The sequence below is a fragment of the Castor canadensis genome, chromosome 18 (assembly GCF_047511655.1).
Source record: "Castor canadensis chromosome 18, mCasCan1.hap1v2, whole genome shotgun sequence".
NCBI classification, from domain to species: Eukaryota; Metazoa; Chordata; class Mammalia; order Rodentia; family Castoridae; genus Castor; species Castor canadensis.
In genome coordinates, this window is record NC_133403.1 from 1,588,246 (window position 1) to 1,603,381 (window position 15,136).

Below are 15,136 nucleotides of genomic sequence, written 5' to 3' on the forward strand. Positions count from 1 at the left end.
AGCCCAAGAGAAATGTAGTGAGTCTGTCTCGTGAAGAAAGCATAAGGGAAAGGGCTGGGGATGTGACTCAAGTGGTAGAGCGAGCAGCTGCTTAGCGTGAGTGAGGGCCTGGGTTCGATTCCAGTGCGACAGACAAACAGACGCGGCATGCAGCAGTGGACACACACCCCTAAGAACGCGAGGAAAGGCCGACATCAGCCCTGCCCTGAAAAGTGAAGACGCTGCCGTGGAGACGCGTGAGGCCTAGAACGGTTCCACGTTTACGAAATACCTTCGCAGGTTCGAAACTCTGCCGATCAAAACTGCAGCTACGTGTGGGGGACGGGGACCTGAGAGGTGGCCTCACGTCCTCAACGACCTGGCACAGCTGGCAATCTTGAACCTGGCCGAGGCCAGGAGGCTGGCGGGCCACACGCTGAAGAAGAGGGACAGCGCGGTGGCCTTACCCTGGGGACAGCAGAAGCTGTCACAGGCTTCTAACAGACTTTCCACAGTCAGAGCCCAACGTCAGAAGGGCCACGCGGACTGCTCTGTGGAAGACGGCAGCGCCGAGGAGACACAGAGCCAGGCGAGGTAAAGCAGGGCCTCAGAAACCAGAATCCTCCACCAGCGTGGGGGACCGGTGGCAGAGCTGTCCCCCATCGGAGCGTCTTCCAGGAGCGCCCAGCTCACGCGAGCCTCTCGCACTGACGTCAAGCCCATGTGCAACGTTCACACGGTTATGAAATGAGGTGACAGTGACATCGTCCCTCCATGTTTCAGGCCTGTGTGAGCTCGCTCCGGCCCCGCAGCGATGAGTAAACTGACTACACGACGGCTAAGGCAACGCGCTAGTCACCCAGACGTCCGGTTCCTGTACTGCGTAGCCTTTTTACATTCTACCTGCCGTGCGTTGGGGTGAAGGATCCCTTACTCTGTGGGTGACACACCTTGGTGGACAGCAGCAGTGGACACCTGAGGAAAAGGAGCTGACGGGCACCAACAGCAAGGGACAGCACGCCTAGCTGTCCATCGGTCCAGACAAAGGACTTCGGTTCCTTCCAGGGCAATGCTCGGCAGAGGCCTCACTGGAGCCCAGGTTTGTGGACAGCTAAATCCAGGCTCTGGAGCCCAAGTGTCCTCAGAAGAGGCTGCTTGCAGAAGGGAGGGACACAGAACCCCAGTGGCCCGTGCAGAAAGAGAAGCCAGCGACAGGACAGCGGGGGAGGCGGTGGGTGGCGGATCAGGCCCGGCAGGGGCAGCGGGAGGAAGGTGGCCAGAGGCCTGGGGCAGAGAAACCCAGAGCTCGACTGGCTACAGGAAGGTGGGGGGCACACCAGATTTCCTGACTGGAGAACATCCTTAATTTTTTAAAATTACAGTGCAATTTCTGCACTCTTGTGACAACGAATGCTCGCTCACAGGAAGGGCTGAGGAGGCCTGAGGTTAATTTGAAGCCGTTAATGGGAGACAGAGGTTACTCGGAATAAAAACTCCTGGGCAGAGGGCACCGGCCCTCCGTGTTAAGCGTCTGAGCATCTCTGTTCAGAAGAAACCCGATGGCTTCCCACAGTGGGGCAGGACAGCCGGTTTTAGGTTGCCGTCTTGCTATGCCAGACCCAAAGCTCACCACAGCCCACGACAGAAAAGGCAGGAGGACACAGGGCGCCGTGCTCGCCACTCGCAGCGTTCATACGGGGCGCAGTTTTTGCTGCGAAAGGCAGTTTCCTGCACTTCATTTCAACATGAAAATAATGCAAAATGGCCCACACAATGTGGCAGGCAGGAAGAGCCTAACAGTGCCTCCTGCGAACCCGTCACACTGAGGGGCCGTGGCTGCGTTGTAGAGCTCCCAGAGGGGGTGCTAATTAAGAAAAAAAAAAGGCTATAACCTAAGGACAGAAATGGACAGATTTATCACTATTTGGACACAATTTGCCTTGCAAGAAAATTCAAGAGAATCGAGAAAAAGCTGTGACCTTATGAGGCCGCTATTAGAGAAACCCCTGCCTCTGCACCTTCAGTAAGCCCGTCGTGGAGTTACTGGGTGGACGGCTGGGGGAGCGGCTCAAGCTGTAGAGAGCCTACCTAGTAAGCGCGACACCCTGAGTTCAAACCCCAGTGCTGCCAAAAACTAAAAAAAAAAAATCACAATGGGAAAACACCCCATTTCCAATGAGATATATTAAATATACAGGAAAAAAAATCTCACAGAAATTTACATCAACGAAGGACTATAAAAGAATAAATGGCCTTGGGGCAGTGGCTCATGCCTGTAATCCCGGCCACTGTAGAGCCAGATATCAGGAGGACAGGACTTTGAGGTCAGCCTGGGCAAAAAGTTAGCACGACCCCATCTCAAAAATAGTCAGACAAGGGAGTGCACATCTGTAATCCCAGCTAGGCAGGAGGCACAGGTAGGAGAATCACAGTTGGAGGCCAATCAAGGGTTAAAAAAATGTAAGACCCTATCTGAAAAATAGCTAGAGCAAAAAAGGCGGGGGGGGGGGGGTGGCTCAAGTGGTAGAGCGCCTGCCTAGAAAGCATGAGGCCCTGAGTTCAAACCCCAGGACTGCAAATAAATAAATTCATTAACGAATGGAGGGACAGAGCACTCACTATGGAAAAGGCATCGAGTCCATCCATGGTTAATATGAGCATTTAATGGCGTTCCAGTGAAACCACAGTGAAAGATTCTCCAAAACATACAGAGTGATTTCGAAGCGCATTTGTGAGGCGGGACCCAGACCACAGACCACGAGGACGCTTCTCGCAGATGCAGTCAATAAACCGAGTGTCACCAGAATGCAGGTTGCCAGGCGCCACAGCCAGGTCTGGAGCCAGACCGATACAAACAACCGAGTCCACCACAGAACACTTGGTTGGGAATGTTTGGAACGCCTATAATCCCAGTAATCGGGAGGCTGAGGCAGGAGGGTCATGAGTTCAAGACCACTGACGGGCTCTGTGACCACGCTGACCTGAAGCTGCCAGCTCTGATCACTCAGCAAAACATGGCAGGCAGGTTAACGGGGTCTGAACCCCGTCAGGGTTTCTGCTGCTCCTCCGTACCAGCCCCGTCTCCTCTCGAGTGCAGACCGAAGCGCTGATGACACAGTGCCACATTCGGACACTTCCGCCTGTTCAAGGTTTGGCTCAGAGGAAGCGGCCCAGGGGGAGACAGCCCACGCCACCGCCCACACCGGACCCGATCCTCACTGTGGATTCCTCTAAGCTCCAAACCAGGCTTGGCTTGGTTCAGACGGGAACGAAGAGTCCCAGTTGGGCACAGGCAGGTAAGAAGCGGTTCTCTACAGGCTGGCGGGGTGGCTCACGTGGTAGAGCGCCTGCCTAGCAAGTGTGAGGCCCTGAGTTCAAATCCCAGTGCCAGCAAATAAGAGATAGAGGTAGAGATAAACGTGTGTGGATATACAGGTTCTGAAATTTCTTTGTGGAATTCCAGGAACCATGCCAGGCACGTCACATGTACTCACGACGCCCGACACTGCAAAAGGAACAACTGTGAGGAGTAGCCATCTTTCCTGACTCCTCGTGCAGGGAACTGAGTACCAAGCACTCCAAGATGGTGCCACTCCAAGATGGCGCCACAGGAAGTGCTGGAGCCAAACTCGGAGCCGGGCTGAGCTGAGGGCAAACGCGCCTCTTCCCACGCAGGGACACAGGGCACCCTCTCCTGGTGTCCCATTGCTGTCATCAGCTTTCTGAGAACATTCCATTTTGGAAATAAAGACCAGGATGTCGCTCCCTATCGTGACAATTCAGATGTCTCAATGAACTGAACGTGCCTCTCTCACAAGAGTCAAAGTCCACTGAAGGGACAGCACAGAGAAGCCACTGTAGCAACGCCTGGCGTCAGAGAAAGCACATTTTTGTGACCCTGTCACAGTGGGTGGCTTTTTGTAATTTTCAATGTCGGCCCTGTGGCTCATTTGAAGAGGATAAGAACACCACATGTGACCGAGCTGTCAGACCCCGAGCTGGGGACAAGGCGTCTTCCTGTCTATGTACCCAAGGCCCACCTGCAGTGGACATCTGACACCTGGCGTCGTTGACCCAGGGTCAAGGAGGACTGACTTCTGAAAGCCACGTCTCCGGGTGCCTGACACGTTGGCTGAACCCAGAAAGGCCTCCATTTCACAGCCAGCCCGCGATGGCCTGGGGCGAGTGCCTTACCTCCCGGTTCTTGAGCTTCATGGCGAGCACCAACTGGTGGCGGTGGTTCGTGAGGGCCTCCCGGTAGTTTCCTTTGGAGAAGAATGCAGAGCCCAGGTTCCCGTGAGCACGACATTCTCCTGTCTGGTCACCTGAATTGGATCAGAAAACAAAAGGTCAGGTGTCTCCAAGCCAGAGCTCTGCAGGTCACAAACGAGATCCTCCAGCCAGGCCTCCATTCGCCGTCTTTTAGGGGACGATTTGCTTCTGATCGCCACAGAATGCGGCGAGCTAAGACCCCAGCCCTCGGCCTCAGGACACCCGTTACCGCCGTCGTGACAGAACCGCGGTCAGGGGCCTCGGCGTCCCAGACACGAGAGGATGAACCCTGCTGCCGTGCAGCTGTCCTCCCCGCTCTGCTCATGACCTGGTTCTGCACAGGTCATGACTGTGGCTCAGTCATTTCTTCTAGGCCCCGATCACGTGGCTTCTTTACAAAGACGCCATGTCCCCTCTCCTCCTCCTCCAACGCCGCAAGCCCTGGGTATCACAGTGACCGTCACAACCGCTACCCACACCTGTCCCAGAAGCCAGGCAACTGGACACAGAGTCAGGAAGCTTCTGCAAAGTGACAGCGTCACAAAACCCAGCTCCAAGCTTCTAAACCACACCGTCTCCTTCGGCGAGGTGGTGAAGCCTTCTGCTGGGGGCAAAGTTGAAATAAAGACATTCTGCCGTGTGCCAGCCAGGATACGAAATCGAGGAGCCCGAATGACAAAGGTGGGCAGGGGGTGTGCTCACCCTCGTCTTGGCCTTTTGGGATCCTTGGTACCTTGGGCTGGGAAAAGCCCTAAGACCACTCCTCGCACTCACCTAAGGTCTTGGCCACGTCCAGGTCCTGCTGCATGTACCCCGTGCTCTTCTCCGTGTTCCCCAGGGACCAGTAGGCGCTGCTCAGGGCGGAGAAGACGGAGCCTCGCAGCTTCAGGCTGCACGTGCCAATCTTCAGGGCCGCTTCCAACACGACCACGGAGGCCCCGTGGTGGCCGGCCGTCAGCAGCTCCTGGCCCACCACAGACACCACCACGAAGGGGCTCTTGTCCAGCTTCATCTTCTGAAGCTGCTGGTAGGTGGGCTCCAGGGAGTCTGAAGAAAGAAAAGCAGACAGTGTGGGTCTTCCTCCTCCCTTCCCGAGGTCAAGTTCAAGTGCGACCTCCGGCACTGTAATCTGCCCACGTCAGCCGCCCGCTCAGCACGTGCCTGGTCTCCTCAGGGAGACCTGCGTGGCCGTCCCCTGCCCGGCCTCCCTCTCAAAAGACCCCAGGCACATCCTTCAGGGGCCACCTGCGCTCTTCTAGGCCACCCTGAGTCTTGTCACTAAACTCCTGCTGCATATGACGGTTTGACCGTGCACCGTTTCAGGATTGTTCCACAGGTCAATCTCAACAGCGCTGTCCCAGCTAAATCTGAAGTCCACGGTAGGACTGTTCAAAATTTTATTATAAGAAATCAATTTTGATTGAAATTTTTCATTATAATAATAAGCTTTTGCAAGTGAACAATAATCTTTTAAAAATGAAAAAAACCTCACCGCTGAAAGTCCCTAACATGTCTGGTGCTCAGTAATTGGTCTGTTAACCCTGACTTTTGTTTTGTTTTGTTTTCGTTTTTATTTTGGCAGTACTGGGATTTGAACTTGGGGCTTTGCGAGTGCTCAGGCAGATGACCTTACTGCTTCAGCCACGTTACCAGCCCTGTCGCCTCTGATTTCGAATGATTAACAAAGCCTGCTCGCGTGTTGTTTTGTTTTGCTTTTCCCTAGAGACGCGATAAAAGATTTTTACCAACAAAATACCAGTCCTCCTCACTGCTTCTGAAACCAGCACGTCCAAAGAAAAATATTACCAAAGAAGCCATCTGTATTTACTGACGTAAGAGAGAACTAAAATCAGCGTTGATCTGATTTCATTTTATTCTCCTGTGGTATCTGGGATGGCCAGAGGTGAGAGGTCAACCAGTCAGCCAGCCAGTAGCACTCTTTCCCAGCGAGCGAGGTTAGCAAGTAGACGACCTCAATCTCCTCCCTTCCTTCTCTCTCTTTTTCGTTAAAGGCACGGCAGAGGTACTGCCTGTCGCCCTACAAGGAGGTGGGCAGTCACGACTCTTCTGTTAGCTTCCCTGGAAAACTCCTGCACAGTCGCGTACAGAACTGCACAAGAACTGGTCCCTTTAAGTCTTGTGTCTCCTAGCCAGCGGTGCTGCGTTCAAAAGCAATTTTTACAATTTATGGTTTCTCAGCCCTCCACTCAGGAGCTCCACCTGAATCAACGTTTGCCAGGGAACCTTGAAACTTACTGGCGCCTGGAGCATTTTTTCCCCTTCAATCAGATCACTAAACAGAGAACAAAGGACATTTTTACACCTGTCAGGATGCAGCAGCAGCAGCAGCAGGACCGGTAAACGCTCCAGCCAATGGGGTTAGATCCAGGCGGAGCAGCCAGGATCCACCGTGGCAGAAAAGAATAGAGAAGAACAGCCTGAGCAGGCTTTCCTGGCCTATTAGCAGAAAGAGCAAAGCAGAATTTCAGTGCTGACGAGACTTGAAATACCCTCGTTTCACAATCGCAGAGGGGCACTGGACGCTGCAAGTGCCTGAGCGGTTCACGCAGGTCAGGCAGCTTGGGACATGGCTGAGGTAGGAAGCCAGGGCCAGGCGCTAAATCAGACTCCCAGGCCATGCCAGGGTCTCGGTTGCTAGCAACAGAAGCCAGTCTGGTGGCTTTTAAGTGATAAAGAAACGCTGTGAGTGACTACACCTATGGGGCAGGATAGGACGTAGGTCTCCAACCCACGGTCACAATCATGCCAGGAAAGCTTCCTGGTGACGGCAGCAGAATCACTGCGACCAAATGCAGGGTGCCCCTGGTGTGCAGCACTGACGACCACCAAACACTTCCCTTGGAACGAGGGTGTCACTGTCACCCCCTGCAGCCGCAGAACAAGTTCTGTGCTAAGCTCTTCTTGGAACCTGTAGCTCCACATTCAAAGCTGGGGTCCCGGCTACCAAGCAGGGAGGGAAAATTAGGATTTGAAGTTTCCGGCTTTTGTACTGGAAGGCAGATGGCAGAAGTAAGAGGTTGGTAGAACATAGGGACAGTGTTCAGACGCTTCCCAAAGTGACCCTGGCTGGCACAGGTGCTGTGACTCTGCTGGAGACGGCCAGGTGGGAAAACAGCCACAAAACTTGGCCTCTTCAACTACACAAGAGTCCTACAGACAGGAGAAATTCAAAACCGAAGACGTCTGGAAAAATCCCCCAAAGAGAAATCAATCCGTTTTCTTGTCTTTTTTAGAAATTTGGATATATTCGTTGTGCAGGGGGATTCATTGTGACAGTTCCAAATAGGCTTATATTGTACATTGGTTAGGTCACCCCCACTGTCTCTCCGCCTTGTTCCCCTCCCCACTCCACTTAAAGCAATTGCAAGAGGTTTCTTTGTTCTGTTTCCTATCAGTGTAGGAAGCCCATCCACCACATGCCCTCACCTCCATCTCTTCCAGTCCCCTTCCCCTCCTAAAAGTGTCCCCCCACTGTCCCTATTTCACAGAACTGGCCGTCGTTATTAATTCCTGAGTCAGTTTCTCCGTGTGTCCCCGCTGTGGCAGAGTTCACTTTGTCCATCCAACCCTTCCATTGCTCCCCCTTACCCCTTCCTTCCCACCCCCGTTGTTCGCCAGCTCTCAGTACACATCCTTACGTCTTCCGCCTTCACAGAGGTGATGGTTTAGGGTATTACTAAGTTCTAGCATTCTCTCTTCCCTCCCCTCCTCCCCTGAGTTCCATGGCGTAGTTCCCGTTACGAACGGGTTCTTCCTCTGAGTTTGCACACGACCGTGCTTGTTTTTGGGTATGTGTTTATCGTTGGCTCTGTCTTCCCCATATGAGAGGAAACCTGTGGCCTTTGTCTTTCTGAGCCTGGCTTACTTCACTTAACATGATGGCCTCCACTGGCATCCATTCACCTTCAAACCCCGTGTCATTATCCAGAAGAAGTCTTTGATTGCACAAGTTTTCACTGGATGAAAATGAAATTGAAGAAAGGAGAAATACAAGATCCAAGGCCCACTTGGGGTTTATAGGAAAGAGAATACAAGCACACTAAAGGCAGGTGCGGAGGTCAAAGGTGAAAGCAAAGGTGAAATACAGGGAGTGACACCCAGGGCAATCAGAGAGCTTCCAGGAGGCAGAACCTGGCTTGTTTTTGGCGGTCCTGGGGTTTGAACTCGGGGCTTTATACCCGCTAGGCAGGTGCTCTACCACTTGAACCATGCCAGCAGCTCTTTTTTGCTGTAGTTATTTTGGAGATGGGGGTCTTGCTTTTTTCCCCAGGCTGGCCCAGACAGTCCTATTTTAGGCATCCCACTGTAGACGGGATGACAGGCACAAACGACCACACCCGGTTTTGTTTTGTTTTTGTTGAGATGGGGTCTCATGAACTTGCTTTGCCGAGGCTGGTCTTGAATCATGATCCTCCCCATCTCAGCCTCCCAAATAGCTAGAATTACAGGCGTTACTCATGGCGCCCAGCTAGAACTTGGTTTCTTAAAGAAAGGGTAGGACTGAAGCAAGTCTTTGGGTTTTGTTCCTGAGTGGAAGGTATTTTATGCAGGACTGTCCCAGATGAAGGGGGCAGGGGAAGAATGGCGCAGAGAGTGACAGGGAGCGCTGACAGGCGGAGGATGTGTGTAGGGAAGGAGGCTGACGGGGGAATGATGGAGCAAACACTGGGTCCTGGATAAAGAGACTGGTGTTTCAAAGCCACCTCACCCGCTCCGTCCTCACCTTGTGACTGTAGCAATACACACATCCACGTGTGTGTACAGGTACACCGGGCACACGTAAACGGATGGGGAAGTTACCACGAGGCCTGGGTACGGCTGTACACAAGATGTCCATTTTGCGAGGCATAAATTAAAAAATATTTAATGTCAAATGCCTCTGTTTTGGACGGCAATCATCTCACGGTCACATTCACTCATCAGAAGCTCTTATTAGCAGGTTTTGGTTTTTGTTTTTTGAGATGAGGAAACTCCTGGCCTCAAACAATCCTCCCACTCAGCCTCCCGAGTAGCTGGGACTATAGCCATGAGCTACTGCACCCCACAATTCCAGTATGCTACAATTCTAATTCTGGTTCTCGGGTAAACTAAGCTATTAGCAAAAGGACTCATTTTGTGATTTTGAGCAAGCTAGACAGAACAGAGTTTTGGCAGGCTGTAGAGCTATTAAGTTGTTTTTCTAGAACTCATGCATAACACATGAAATAGCCAACGTGAAACGCATTTCATGAGAACGTGAAGATCCCTGGCAATGTCCATCGATCAGCTGTGGCGTGTTTCTGAAACACAAAGGCTTTAGAATCTAAGCTGAACCGAGCCTCACGTCCTGACCCCTGCCGGACTGACCGCAAAGGGTCACACTGGCTAAGTGACGCCATGTCTTCAGTCTCACTTCTGAGACTTTCTCAGACATTAACATCGTGATTGACGATGTAACGTCTGAGCTCAACAGTCTCGTGGTGGCCTGTCACTTCTGCATCCAACACCTCACAGAGCTCTTCCAAAAGCTGTTGGTAAGAAGCCAGTTGGTGAGAAGGGCTGTGGTGACCTTTGGTGGCCGGTTGCTGGTTCTTAGGGACACGGCTTTGCAGCCAGAGTCCTTGGAACCACTGGCTATGCCCTTGTCTGGTGGGGCTTCCCAGGGGAAGTGACTGAGCTGGCGTAGGACTGGGAGCCACTGGAAGGCACAGGGAGCTTCAGCTGGGGTACCTGGAGCCAGGTAAGGGGCGCAGGCTCGAGAGACAGCCCATGAGTGCACAGAGGCCCCTCGTGTCCATGATGGCAGCCTGTGTCTACCCCTGCCACCATGGCAGAGCGCAGGATGGAGGCCTGGCTCTCGGCACCACAGAGGGCACAGAGAGGGCTTGGCCAGGGGGCCAGGAAGCCACCCTGCTCGGGCAGTGGACCAGAACGGCAGTGCTGGAATGGGATCCTGGTCCTGTGGGCAGAAAGCCCGCTTCTAACACAGCATTTCAGAAGTAGGCCTCCTGGGGAAAGTGACAGCCCCTAGAAGAAAATCCGAGGGAAAGAGATGGCCGAGGGTGGACAGCGAGGCAGAGAGGCGAGGCCAGCTGACCCTGGGGGAAGCCCTGGGTCACTCACAGCCGCATCCCATGGGTGTTCTGAACCCCTGGGAGCTGGCAGCAAGACCACAGGTGACACCATCGCCACTGAAGTCTTTAGATTACTGAATGAAGCAGAGAAGAGAAGGTGGCACAGGAGAACCCTCAGCTGAGACGGGCCTGGCACCGTCAGAGGAGCACAGAAAGGCAAACTCAATCTCCTGCTGTAATTAGATTATTAAATCCAGGCTGGCAGCCTCAGTGTGCCACCATGTCCAAACCCCTTAAACACTGACAGCAGACAACGACCGAAATGCTGAAAGATGGCCTGAAAGCGGGAAACTGAAAATGCCACGGGATAACAAAGACTCGCCTGCAAGAAAGGCTCCATCTACATTTATGCTCGTTTTTATATTTTTATTAGCGATTTAAGGGGCACGCATTACATATGGCAATGGAACGGTATTCACAGGAGAAAGCGCTCCACCCGTTCCCAGTTTCTGAGCATGTGTGAAGCTATGAAAATAAAGAAAAGCAGATTTGATTCCGTTTCCTAGATGTACAGTCAGCGACAATAAAAGATCAAATTAACTTTCACACGCATAAACAGAAAATATTTATATAGAAAGAAGAGTATTGATGTAGGTTGAGCCTGCCTTTCACAAAATGTTTTCCCTCCCCTCTGCTCCTCACTTACCTCTCCCCTCCCCTCCCCTCCCCCTCCTCTCCTCTTTCCTTTCCTATAGTGAGGGTGGAACCCAGGGCCTCCCACATGCTAGGCAAGGGCTACCACTGAGCTATACCCCAGCCCTAAAAAAAAATCCTGACACTTCCCCGAAGACCACACCGTAGGAAGCCTGTGCAGGCCGCAGGGTTGGTTTGCTTACAGAAGCTCCTGGCCAGGGAGTTTTCTGTCCCTGTACAAATTTCACAGCAAAATCAACTGACACATCAGTCAGGTCCACCCATGGGGTCCCAGACCACAGCAGCAATGGCAGGGACCTGGAGATGCCGGAGCAGCAAACGGTGACAGATTCTGTGAATTTCCAAGGTCCTGAGGACGTGGTGACACACAGGACACTGTGCAAAGCAGCTGAGTCTAGGGGGACGTGGGTAAAAGAGCCCACCCAGAATGGCGCAGTGGGAAAGGCAAGGCTAAAAATAAGCCAGATGAATTAAATTGCCTTGGGGGAAGCCAGAGAAATGTAGGAAGCCTTTCTCTGGGGTCAGCCTCAGGTCGCTCCCAGAAGCCAGGAAGGGACAAGGACACACAACCCGAGGGTGGCAGCAGTTCTGGGCTATTTTTTGCAGCACAGGGAAGATTTGATTACATTTATCTCAACAAATTGCTTCAAAGGCAAAATGGCGAGTCTGACTGTGCTGATATCAACACATCAAAGTATTCAAAGCGGTCACTCCATGAACAAGGTAACAAACGTCCCTGCATATTCTTTGTGAGGGGAAGGGAAGAAATGAGAAAAGGCTAGAAAAATGGAAGAGAAGGGCAGGTTAATTTTGTCTCCCGCCCCCCTGCCTGGCCCCCCAGCCCGGGAGCTCCAGAGCATCTGCTCTGAGTCAGTTTATTAACAGCACATCCCACAGTGGGAGAAGCCATTAGGCTCCTGCCGCAGACCTGGCTTTCCGTGGCTTATAAAATCACACGAGGAGAGCTTTCCTTGCCTCTTTCTTTCTAAAACATGAAATCCCTAACTTTCAGGAGCACGTTTTTTACAGCTATGAATTACCCAGAGGCCATGCTAGTACCATTCCGCTCGTCAGACTTTTATTTGCATGTACTTTGAGCCAAACACAACATTGGTGGCAATATTGAAACTATCTAATTGGAGCTAGCTAACTGCCATCGGAGACTTCACGTTCATTCTCCTGTGTGTGAGAATTTCAAAAACGCACCACCGCCAAGTCAGGAGAGCTGTGTTTGGCGTAACTTAATCAGCAAGAGGTGACACTAGCCGTCTACTGGATGCTGCGAGCCTGCCTTAGCCACTCGCTCGCTCGTCACATCAAATCTTCCCCAGGGCTCGCTCCTCAAACATCAACGAGCTCGCTGGGTATGGGGGTACACGCCTGTAATCCCAGCTCGCAGAAGCTCAGGCAGGGGGATCTCCAGTTTGAGACCAGCCCGGGCTACACAGAAAGATGCTGCCTAAAAAACGAAGAACAATTAATGTCCCTGGCCTGGGGGGTTGGGGGGAGAGGGCGGGACAGTAACCAATCTATTTTAGATCGGAACCAATCTATTTTGGGCCTTAGAACTGCTCCAACCTCCATGGTGCCATTTTCAACCCGCTCTCGTGTTCTTCCGGAAATAAAGTAGGGTAACAGAGAAAACATGTTGTAAACGACTGTCGGTCTGTCTGTCTTTTCTCTCTCGCCTTTTAATTCAACATCTTTTATAACTCCTCTGAAACACGCTAGATTCACCCATGGTTATGTAACGCTTGCTTTTATGAAATGGAAGAATGTCTGGTGTCTAAATTACTTCTAGAAGACACACTGGTCCATCCAGGATGTAGAGAACACACAGCCTCGCGTAACAAACTGCAAAGTTTGTCTGTACTTTGGGTGTTTTGCAGTTCAGAATCAGTGAGCTGCCAGACCCCTGGACTACAGATAAACAGCTGCCACCAACACCAGGACAGCGTCTCTATGGACAGGACTGAAAAGCCATGCAGCCGAGAAACGCCAATATGGCATCCGACACGGTGACACTCATGCTAAGACGTGATGACGTCTAGAGCAGCCGCCCGGACCCCACCTGGGTTACACCCCAGGAGGTAGCCAATCAGCAGACTGGTTATGGATGACATAGGAGGGGACCACTGTGGAGGATGAAGACCTATCAGAGTGTGCTTTCCAATGTCCTCCAAAGGGACTCTGCTGCATGGCCTCTCCTTGTCAGAGGGTCTCTCTCTCCCAAGTAAGAGAGGCCCTGCCTGTGACAGCTCCCTCCCGAGCGGAGAGGACTGGGCCCAGCCCAAACGAGCTTGGTTGGGCTCTCCTGGGGAGCACAAGCCTTACCTGCCATGTTGCCCAGCACGGCGACTGACTGCGTGCCCGGACTCCCTCTTGGACCTCGGAAGTGGGCACTTGGAGTGTGAATAAATGCTGCCGCCTTGACCCAAGGGTCTGAGTGGGCTTTGAGGGACACGGCTGCGGTTTTATTGCCTCTAACCTAAGTCTGCCTTGGGCCATGTCCCAATCCCACTAACTTCTCCCATGTGGCAAGGAGGACAAAGCCCTGTTCAAGACACAGGAAAATCAACTTACAGCATTGCTTTAGAATTACAGAATTTCAGAACCACAAAAGGGGGGGGTTATTGTTTAAATGGCCCCCAAATCCAGACAAGTCCATTTGTTTTACCCGTGGTCGTCGAGTTAGCTCATGAAAAGCTGGAGACTCTAACCTAGGTCCAGCCATGTCTAGGCCAGCGGCCTTCCAGCCACACTGTCTGCCTCACTGACCTCAGGGAGCGACCGCGCTTCCTCATCCTCCAGTGTCTGAGTGTCAGAGCTCAGTGGGTCCCCTGTACCCGAGGCTGAGCTCTTAGAAGCAGTCAGAGAGTGTCCTTGCGGTCTGCTCACCTCTCATGGGAGATTTCATGGCTGCTTCTACCATCCCCACCAGAAGCTGGAGACTCTTGGGGTCTTGGGCCAGGCCAGACGCAAAGGCTGCCAGGGCATCGGCGTGACGTCCCAGGTACTGGAGGGCGACACCCTGTCGGAAGTATGCCTGGAAAGGAAGGGGAGATGCACACTTAGCACACTGCGGCCCATAGGGAAGAGGGGACTCTCCACAGGACACCGGGCCAGCACAGGGGACACCACACGCCCTGGGTCAAAGCACAGGGGACAGTTGACATCAGAAAACACAAGGGCACTGCAGCTTGCGCTTACAACCATCACTCTTCTTGCTTTGGGGACACCTGCTGATATTAACCCATTTTCTGGCACTTATTCCTGGATTGTTTTTATTGTTTCTTGATGATTTAAAAACATTTCGTGGCTCACGCCTGTAATCCCAGCTACTCAGGAGGCAGAGATCAGGAGGATCACGGTTCAAAGCCAGCCCAGGCAAATAGCTCAAGAGACCCTATCTTGAAAATACCTAACACAAAAAAGTGCTGGTGGGGTGGCTCAAGGTGTAGATCCTGAGTTCAAATCTCACTACTGCAAAATAAATAAACAAACAAAAAAGGCAATAGGATAAAAATATTTTGTACCCTTTATACCCACCCAAGGACAAGCTTGGCAATTTTTTTGCAACTCACTGAAGAATCTGGCACTTTGCATAAAAATGAAACATAAATTCAGCTCACTGGGTATTTCCCCCAATATAATTAAAAGGGGAAAGTCAGTGTGGGTTAGTCCTTCCAAGACAATGTAACATGGTCGCACACTCGCTGTGACGTTTCAGGCCCAATATTTCCAAGCAGTTCTCTAAAATTTGTGAGCTTCGCTTAGAAACTCAGATTTTTTTTTTTTTTTTTTTTTTGTCCATTACATCCCTTAGCTGGCTTGGTTTTAGGAAATACCTAAATATTTAAATTTTAGGACAGTTTTAAAAAACTGCAGTTTGTTTTCAAGTACACAGAGTGGAGTCAAGAAGAAGCGACGGGATGAGTTGTTACTACTTATATACCCAGCAACGGAAAACACAGATAAATAAAGTAAACCATGTCACCCACACATCCGACGCTCCTGACAACTTTTTCTACACTATCTGACTTCTTATTCCACCTCAGTGCTCCCGCTCAGGGCCCTGTCCGCAGCACAAACCTGAC

The 15,136-nt window shown here is 51.9% G+C and overlaps 1 protein-coding gene across 1 annotated transcript in view; it reads right to left on the reverse strand.

The window, feature by feature from the left end:
* Positions 1 to 15,136, reverse strand: part of Ttc28 (tetratricopeptide repeat domain 28) — a 444,103-nt gene that overhangs the window by 175,241 nt on the left and 253,726 nt on the right. Inside the window, 3 exon segments of the mRNA XM_074060812.1 lie at positions 4,174 to 4,304; positions 5,026 to 5,298; positions 13,938 to 14,085. Coding sequence (XP_073916913.1) covers positions 4,174 to 4,304; positions 5,026 to 5,298; positions 13,938 to 14,085 — 552 coding nt within the window.